The 9,534-nt window shown below is 48.5% G+C and overlaps 1 protein-coding gene across 1 annotated transcript in view; it reads right to left on the bottom strand.

Annotated features, from left to right (window-relative positions):
* Positions 1-1,301: 1,301 nt before the first annotated feature.
* NEXMIF (neurite extension and migration factor) overlaps positions 1,302-9,534 on the bottom strand; it is a 149,073-nt gene continuing 140,840 nt past the window's right edge. The window contains 3 exon segments of the mRNA XM_079318946.1: positions 1,302-1,591; positions 1,594-1,708; positions 2,473-6,733. Coding sequence (XP_079175072.1) covers positions 1,505-1,591; positions 1,594-1,708; positions 2,473-6,733 — 4,463 coding nt within the window. The 3' untranslated portion in view covers positions 1,302-1,504.

The following is a 9,534-nucleotide window of genomic DNA, read 5'->3' as shown; positions in this document are numbered from 1 at the left end:
TTGCCTGGCGCGTGGGTGGAAAAAAAACTGACTTGGGGAGGAAACCTGAGCCCGGCCCTGCCCTCTGTGTGACACCACGTCTACGCCTGTGGCCATATCAGCAATGTGATCTGTCCCCTGCTAGCCAGGCTCCTCTTCCTCACTGCCTGCTATTGCATAAGGAGTCCAAGCCTCACCTCCCTCTGCTCCCAGTTGCTCCCAGGGCTCTTGCATATCAAGGTTTGTCACGAGAAATCAGCAGCAAAACGCACAGGCTCTCAGTTGCACAAGGAAAATAGATCTTTGTTGGGTTTGTTATTCTGGTGGAGGGTGAGGGTGTGGTGAGGAGGGTTACAAATAAGGCCTTTTGAGAATACAGTTAGCATTCAATACTTAACTCTGTCTTAATAAAAAGTCCAGTCATGATCCGGCCCTGATCGGTGAGATCACAAATAGCTCCGTTGGTTGTATTTGTTTCATGGACTGAATCAAAGAAAAGGTTCAGAGTTGTATTTTAAATGAATGACTCTGCTTTTGAAAGTTCAAACTATATTGGCATTGCAAGGTTAGACATGGAGGAAACACCAAAGCTATGATGGGAGAGCGCTTCTGACAGGCTCTGCATCGAAAATGTTTAAGAAACTATTGAAAGGAAAAGTGAATAGCACTCAATGTATGAAATGTATTAGTTCTGTTTTTATACCTATTTCAGAATTTATCCCAGGTTCTTATAAAATATATAAAACTGAGATACAAAGAATTAGCAATGTAACTTTGCATTTCAAATGATCTTCAGCTACAGGTTTTGCTTTAAGAAAACAGACACTTGAAAAGCAGCTGTTCTGTAGTCTTTAGATGCAGACACTTGAGTTCCTGGCAAACTTACCGTCAGTGGTTTTCTGAACTCCTCCACCATTGCAACTCTCTCCTATAATGAAACTCAACATTTCACCATTAAGTTTTTCTGCTCGTGGTGAGGACGTTACCATTTCCCAGCATCGGTTTCAAAGTTCCTTTTTTTCTTTTTGTTTTTTTCCCCCTTTTATTTTTCCTTTTGCTCTTTTTTTTTTTTCCTTTTTTTGTTGTTTTTTTTTTCCCTTTATGAGCTTTAAACCACAGGGTGAATCCATGAAATGAGGTAAGTAAATTTGGCACACTTTTAGTCATGTCCATAAAACTTTTGGTAAGTTGTATCAGTGAACAATATCATTTTTCATCATGAGTTACAGGTGCTTTCGAGGGGGGGTGGTTAGTACTTAACAACTGGAATGTTTCTAGTAAAACCAAAAGGCATAGCTGCAGAAAACACTCACAACCCAATGTTGATAGAGAAGTAAAAATATATACAATACAGTCACTTGTTCATAGTTTGGCACATTTTTTTGTTGTTGTGGGTAATAGTGCATAAACTACTGTACAACAGTATGACTTTTAAAACAGTCTTTCACAGAGAATACCAGATTAGGTTTGCTTTCAAAGAATAAAATTCCCACAATTTCAAACTCTTCATTTCAGCACTTACATTTCAACAGACCACAAGGCAGATTTCGAAAAGGAAACGATGGGTGGGGGGGAAAAAAAAGAAAAAAACAACCGGGAAAAAAATAATAAAAATTGGTAAGAAAAGAACCAAACATCAACCGTCTTTCTAGAAAAGGGAGTCTCTTCTTCAAATACAGGAAAACCCAAAAATGCTGTTTCTGCTTTAAGAAGAATGGAGTCTGATTCCCTGCAGGAAAAAATCAAACATTTGATGCCATCTTAGTTAGCTCGTCTGGAGTCACCACGACGGAGCGAACGCGCTAAAGGCGGGCGGGAAGAGAAGATGCAGCTTTAGATGATGCAGGTTAGGAGACACAACAGCAGAGGGGGCCAGAAAGCACTCAAAAATTGCCACGTGAAGCTCAGTTAGGAACGAGTTCTCATTTGCAAAGTAAAGAGCCTTTAAGTTTTGAAATCTTGGCTTTTGGATGCAGAACCTCTTTTTTTTTTTTTTTTTTTTTTTTTGTGGTTTATTTTTTACAAAACGTTCCAGAAAAAAAAAAAAAAGTCTTTCCTTGTCAAAATCATTAAAAAGAGCGTGTAATCATGGTTTGTTTTTTTTTTTGTTGTTTTTTGTTTTTGTTTTTCCCCCAATAAATAAGTAATTAAAAACTGAAGAAGCCAAACAGCAGAAAAGAGTAGCCTTGTTAGTTTTTTTAACCCCAGCCAAGCCAGAAAATTGGTCATTCTTTTAGGTAGCTTGCAAGTCATAAGTATTTTCATGCATTTTAAAATAATAATTAAAAAAACCAACCAACCAAAAAAATAAAAAAAAAGAAAAAAGAAACCAACCCCAAAACCGAAACCAACCAAAATTGTAAAAGGGAATGTCATTTTTTTTTTTTTTTTTCATGCAAACTTTTGCTTTCAGGAAGGAAAAACTGAGGAACAGCAGGCCTAGCAGGTGGGAGGGAGGTTAGGGGCATTCCAGCCAGTTTGGTGCAGCATTACCTCAGTTTCTCAAAAGCAGCTGTCACGGGCGGGTCCTTGTGGGGCTGTTCGCGGTCCGTCCGCTTGATTTTACAGTTCTCATCCCTCAGCGATTTCGAACTGGATTTATGACGGTAGAGTTTTTTATGGGTAGGTCCATTATTGCCTAAAGTGCTCAGGTTACTATAGTTTTTATCAAAAAAGGGAGCGTGAATGTCCGTGGTGAAGCCGGTGGAGCAGTTGGGGCGCCCGGGCTCGCAGGTCACGGCTTTGCTGTTTTTGCTCGAGCCCTTGTTGTTCGACTTGTGGTTCTTTGCTGCCCCTGGCGAGCCACCGTTCGCCTTCTTCTTCAACTCTTGGGATGTCCCTGCCAAGATTTTAAGAGTTTTCAGTTTCAGGCTGTTGGACTCCGGTGACCGGAATATGTCAGGGACACTGTTGTGGCCGACGGGGCCCCACAAGGGCTCGATGGAGGCCATCATGAACCGCTGCACGTCGGCCATGCCCGAGGCGATGTTGGACAGGATGTTGGAGGGTTCCTCGAACTCCCTCTGGTCGTCGTCCAGGAGGCTGCTGGCGTTGCCCAGGCTGGTTTCTGACCAGCCCGTGCCCCCCTCTTTTCCCAGTGCCCACTCTCCAGAGAGCCCGTTGTGCTTGCCCAGCTTCACCCCTGCCGGCCCGCAGTGCTGAGAGCCCTCGGCCACGCCCTTGGTGGCCGCGGCCACCGTGCCCAGCTGAGTGACCGCCCTGCCGCTGACGGCCGGAGCCTTCTCGCCGTTGACCCCTGCTGCATTTTTCCCTTTCCTGGTGGATTTGGGTGCCTGCCTGGAGTTTTTCCCTTGCGGCTTATCGGTTCCTTTGTTGGTTTTGGGTGATTTTTTCCGGGTGGCTTTCTGGGAAGAGCTTTGGTTTGTACCCACATTCTTGCTGGATGAACTTTTCCTCTTCGATTTTGACACTTTGCTATTGGTGCTAATTTGACCAGATGGCTCATTAAATGTTGACAAGCATGGACTCTTTTCGAGAAGGCTGACAGAATCTTCATCGTTGAACATATGGAACTGGAACTGGTGATTATTTAAAGCAAACCCATTATCTGCCTGATCCTCGGTCTGCAGGACCCCACAGTTCCACTTGACCTTCTCGGAGCTGTTGAGGGAGGCCTGGGGGCTCTCCTGAAAGCCCTTCAGGGTGCCCACAGGCTTGGCATCGGAGCCAGCTATCTGTGGGGATAGGTTGGGAGTGTCCGGAGGGGACATCTCCGAAAGCGACGACTGGCGGAACCTATCAGGCGTGAAGTTGGAAATGTCTAAAAGGTCCGTGGACTCCTTCAAAGGGGTGATTTCATCTATGCTCTGCTGGATCACTAGCTTGGGACTGCAGTGGGCCAAGAAATCATCATTAATATCATCCTCGCCGTCCTTTTCACATGACTTTAAACTTAAAGAACTGTAATTGCTAGAACTAACTGACAATGAACCCACTGAATCAAAACTAATGAGCCTGCCATCATCCGTACTGAGTGTACCTCGTTGGAAATGAAAGCGCCCCTCTCCATTATTGAAATGACATGACTGATAAGAATCATCAGACTGCACTTGTTGGCTATCCGGCATGTAATTTTTTTGGTATAGCAATTTGCCACTATTCAGATTGACTTGAGCGTATCCAGAGGCGGGGAGGCCGTCCGTGCCCGGGCCGAACTCGCTGGGCATCGCGGCCGCCTCCGGCCCGTCCCCGGGGAAGTCCTGGCGCTCGCTGCCCTTGCTGGCCGGCCACATGCTGCCGAAGCCGCCCTGCTCCAGGTCCAAGTGGCCGGGCGACTGCTGTAGCTCCGACTCGGAGGGTGGGGAGAGCACGCAGCTCTGCGCCGGCTGCAGGGACGGGAAGGGCTTTTCGGGCGGGACGATGCTGGGGAGAGGAGGGTGCTGCTGCTGCTGCTGCTGCTGCTGCTGCTGCTGCTCCGAGGGATGCTGGGCAAAGTACGGGATCCCGGTGTTGCTCGACAGATCCGAAGCATCTAACAACGTCTGCAGATACCCTCCGGGGATCAGGGGTACATTGGTGGTGATATTAGCAGATGGCAGAGGCTTGTCTGAAGAGGAGGTGGATGGTAGGAAAGGAGAATTTTTAGCAACCTTATCCTCGTGGCACTCTGGGAGATGGGAGCTGTCTGAAGCACAGGGACTGTTTTCGTCCTTCAGACGCGCTGCAGAGTCCTGGTTTTCCAGTGCTGGGGAGTCCTCTGCCGTACTGGTGGCAGCTTTGATCTTCTTGCACTTCAACCTGGCTTCACTTTTGAACTTGATTCTGCGGAGCACTTTCCGCTCCGTCCCCTTGTGCTCCCGCTCCTGCGCTTTGCATTTCACGGCGATGCCCGCGATGTCGTGGACGTGTAATCCATTGGCACAGCCGGGGGCGGCGATGGCTAACGCCGGCAGCCCTTTCAGGCCCACGTCCTCCTTACTGCTGCAAGGCTGCTTGTGATCAGAGGAGCAAGAGCCCAGCTTGTTCACTGATTGCTCGATGGCTTTAATTCTTTGAATCCGGTGCCTGTTTGCTAGCTTGCATTTTCGCTTCCGTGGGTGAGGGAGGAACGAAGCATCTGAGCCGTTAAGATAGAAATTCTGCTTGTGGTAGAGGGATGATCTGAGCAAATCCAGCCGGCTCTGCTGCCTCTCCTGCCAGAAGCCCTTCAGTGGGGCCAGCTTCTTGTATTTGCTGAGCAGCTCCTCGTTCAGAGTAACAGTTGTCTCGTTGGCATCCACTTTGCTGAGCTTCACCAGCATATGCTTCTCCCCTTTAAACCTGTTAATGATGATGTACTTGATGATCACGGGGGGCTCCTTGCGAGAGACTTTTCGCCGTTTCTTGGGGCACCACTCATCGTCGTCCTCCTCCTTGGGCCCGTCCGGGAGCCACTCCTTCTTGTCCAGGATCTTCTCGTTCTCGATGGAGTCCACATCGTACAGGTAGTCGTCGCTGTATCGCACTTTCCTCTTGGCCCGCAGCCCGTAGTTCTGCTGGATGAAGGAGCCGGAGTGGTCCCGGGCCAGGTACCGGCCGCAGTCCTTGATATCCCGCAGCACGTCGTAGGAGGACTCCGTGCAAGTGCTGTCATCACTGAACTCCCCGGAGTCCTCCGTGGAATTCACCGAGTCCAAGAAGTGGCTCCTCTTGGAGCTTACGTACTGCACCATCTCTGTGTTGTTGCAAGATTTATTTAAGGCAGCTTTCTCCTCCTCCTCGCCGTCCTCTTCCTCGCCGTCCTCCTCCTCCTCCCCCCAGATGATGCCTTCCTCAGATTTGAACTGAGAGGGGTCGGTGGCACCGCTGGGCCCCCTTTTCAGGGTGCTCCTGCTGTCCCTTTTGGTGCAGTTGCTGAACACGCTGGGGAAGAAGTTGAACTGGGCGTCCTCTTGTAGGGTGGTGGTCTTCTCCCGCACATTGTCCTGGAAAGATTCGTATCTGATCTTTAGGGAGCAGACATCACTTCCCAAGGTGGAGTCGTCATCGTCGAACATGTAATTGTCCACGTCTTCCTCAGAAAACAGATTTACAGAAAGCTCATTTTTGGAGCAGAGGTCAAGCAGCTCAATTTTACTTTCACTAATGAAAGATTCAAAATAGCCCCATTCCTGGTTGGGATTTGTTAGTAAAGGTTCCTCACCATTGCATTTGTCTAATAGTAATCCCTCGTAATAATTTTTCTGAGTGGGGTCCTCTGAATCACTGTCAGATTTTTCTGCATCTCTTTTGTCCGCCGCCCTCGATTTATGCATAGGGAAGCTTAAAAGCTGGTCTGAAAGCAGTTGATCCCCATATCTCATGGTTTCTCCTGTGCTCATGCAGTGAATCCCTATATCAGAGACCGAACAGGTGTCATAATCCCTATTTATATCCCCCACTTTCAAGCTTATTCCCGGCTCCGCGTCGATGCCGTCCTTGGGCTCGATGAAGCAGCCCAGGCAGGTCCGGCTGGGCTGCATCAGGCAGTCCCCGGTCAGCGCCGACATCCCGCCCGGCTCCATCATGCTGAAGGGCGCCTTGTCGCCGTCGCCCGGCAGCGACCAGGAGCTCATGCCCTTGGTGACGCAGGACGTCAGGGAGATGGCGTGCGCCGAGGGCTCGTCCGAGGGCTCGGGGACATCGGTGAGGCGCAGCGGGGACGGGGGGCTCAGCAGGCAGGGCCGCCGGCCCGCGGGGCCGCGCTGGGCGGCGGGGCCGTCCCGGGGAGCCTCGGCGGCGCCGCACGGCCGCTCCTCGTCCGGCGAGCGCGACTCTGCGGGACGAGAGAGACAGGGCTCAGCCAGGGATGCTCTGCTGCTGGCTGTCTTGTTAAGGGTGTGTTCTGTCACTGCCCCAGTTCATGGCTTAGTCCAAAATTATACCCTCCCACCCGTCTTCTCAATCTGTCCTTGTCAATCCTGCTGTGTGCCAGCCCCCTGCTTGGAATTCCCCTTTGGAAATCCCCTAAAACTCGATCTCTCATTAGTCCATGTGACACAGTTTTCCCCCCTACCTCCCTCATTGGACAATGCCTTTGTGAACCCTACCCTTCACCCCTCTCACAATTTATCCAATTTGCTAATTACCTTCCCCTTGAACCTCACCCATATTTAAGCTGTTGCACCTTTGCCATTTTTGTCTTTTGCCCCACGGATTCTCCAAAGTAATAAATCCTTTTTATCCCCTCCTCCTTGCCTCCTTCCAAAGCAATCTGACATCCAAAAAGGCCATGGAAAGCCATAGCTCAAACCACATCTAAGGCCTCCTGTTCCTGGAGTGTGACCCACTCTAGGCACAGAGTGACAGCAGCTCTGCCTGCTCTGTCAGGTCACCACCACCCTCTGCAGCTCTCAGGCTCTCCAACCCCTCTCCCCTCCTCCCCAGGGCTTGGTGGTGACTTTCCCCAAGCCATTCCCAGCAATCCTGCCCTCCTGGATCCTGGAGCATGGTGGTGTGTGTGGAAGGCAGAGGTAAACACACTGCAGCCAGCTGGAAGAGGTACAAGAGCACATTTAAAACAACCAACCCATCCTCTCTTCCTTCCTCATATCCATATGGTTACCTGGAAACTGCCTCTCAAACCTCACAAATGTTATTAAAAAAACACAACAAGCCTAATAAAAATGTTCTCGTTAACAGTGAAAAAATTAACTGGAAAATAAGATTCTTAAAGAAACAAAGCACCCCACCCCTCCCGCAGGCTCTGAGCTTGCACACACCTGAGCTGCTTTTCTGCTCCAGAGTCAGAAGTGATGGCTGATTCTAAAAACCCAGAGGTCTTTTTGTCACTGTCCACGCCAAGGGAAGGCACAAGATAACACAGAGTTTAAAGCAATTATTGTTAGAATTATTGTGGGGTTTGCCATTCTTCCCTAATCACTAAAAATGCCTTTTTAGTCATGTCAGGATTTTTTTTAACCTAAGGATTTTTTTAGTTTTACCTCGTTGTGCTTCTTTTATGGCAGAATAAAGTCATGAATGTACTTTTATCTGACTCCTGGCTCAACGGACTGTATGACCCTTGAAATTTAAATATGATGTCTTTTCATCCATGAACACGCTCTGATATCTCTGTATTAAAAAAATACATATATATATATATTCCAGAGAGCTCTGCCAGCTTGGAGCCTCGTGCTTTTATCATGGCTCAGGCCTTTCCTTTTTGGAGGCTCCACTGAAGGCAGAGGGCTGAGAGCTTTCCAAGGAGGGACAAGTGCTTCAAAACACAACTGGAGCACCAGGATGTGGCCTTAAATGGGGCATGCAAAGGGATTTATTTGGCTGCTGTGACCCTCCACAAGTGCTCTTATTCCAAAGAGGAATTCTCTTATTTCTGAGAGGAAATTGAGTCTCCTGCAGCCTTGGCAGCCTGGGGAGGGGAGGTTTGTGCTGGCACAGGGAAAACCCCCCAGGTGGGGAGGATGGAAAGGAACAGGATGCCATGGAAGGAGTGGGGTGTTCATCTGTGCCAAAACCCCCCAATTTCATCCCAAAAACTCCCATTAGTTTTGTGCTCCAGGGGTCTTAGGAATGGAGCCATCAGTGAACAAAGCACAAGCTGCAGCTGGAGCCTCACTGCACTCCCAGGACTTTAAACCTTCCCCCAAAGATTCCCTAACTCCAACCAGAAGTGCAGTGCAATCCCTGTCATCATCTTCAACATGAACCACTTAGAAAAGGCCAGACTGGCTTGCTTGAAAAGGGTTAAAAAAAAGGAAATAAATATAAAAGCTGATTTATGAGTCCCTCCCACCAGTCTTCAGATCAGAAATGCAGAGGTGGTATCTTTTTCCTTAAGCACCAAAACAAATTAACCACTGCAGTTCCACTTCAGAAGTAAAATAAAATAAAAATCAGCTTGGAGCTGACAGGAAGCATGGAAAATTTGAGGATAAAAGAAGAATGTCTGTGAATGCTGTAAGACTCAAAGAAGGGGGAGGCAGAAAGCTGAAATTCAATCTCAAAAGCTGCACTCAATAGGCAAAGCTGCTATTATATAAAATAAACTGTCTCTGGGTATTTCTTTAGGTTTATACTTGTGAGTGAACTTAACTCTGGTGAAATACAAATGCCAAAACCTGATTTTCTGGGGCTCTGTATCAGCCAAAAATCAGGCTCGTGTTCAGCTGATGCTCCAAGGGAATACAGGTCACACAGAAAATGCTGGAGAAGCAAAACCAGTTTCTTTTCCCAGTTTCACTCAGCACATAGGCAAGGGCAGGTGGCAGCTCCAGAGCTCCTGGCCATGGATCCAGCAGCAACTGCCACTCTTCAGTGCTCAAACTGAAAGATTCAACTGACAGAGGGGAGGCTGGGGTGGGATATGGGGAAGGAATTGCTGGCTCCAAGTGGTGCCCAGAGAAGCTGTGGCTGCTCCTGGATCCCTGGGAGTGTCCAAGGTTGGATGGAGCTTGGAGCAAGTTGGGACAGTGGAAGGTGTCCCTGCCATGGCAGGGGTGGCACTGGATGGGCTTTAAGGTCTCTTCTCACCTAAAGCACTCTATAGTGTTATGGCTAATTAAAGCACTTTTTAAGCTGTTTGATTGAATTCCATGGAAGTGGTGAGAGGTTCTA

This window comes from Erithacus rubecula (assembly GCF_903797595.1).
Source record: "Erithacus rubecula genome assembly, chromosome: 15".
Taxonomy (NCBI): domain Eukaryota; kingdom Metazoa; phylum Chordata; class Aves; order Passeriformes; family Muscicapidae; genus Erithacus; species Erithacus rubecula.
The sequence above is the reverse complement of the archived record's forward strand: the minus strand, read 5'-3'. Positions and strand labels throughout refer to the sequence as shown.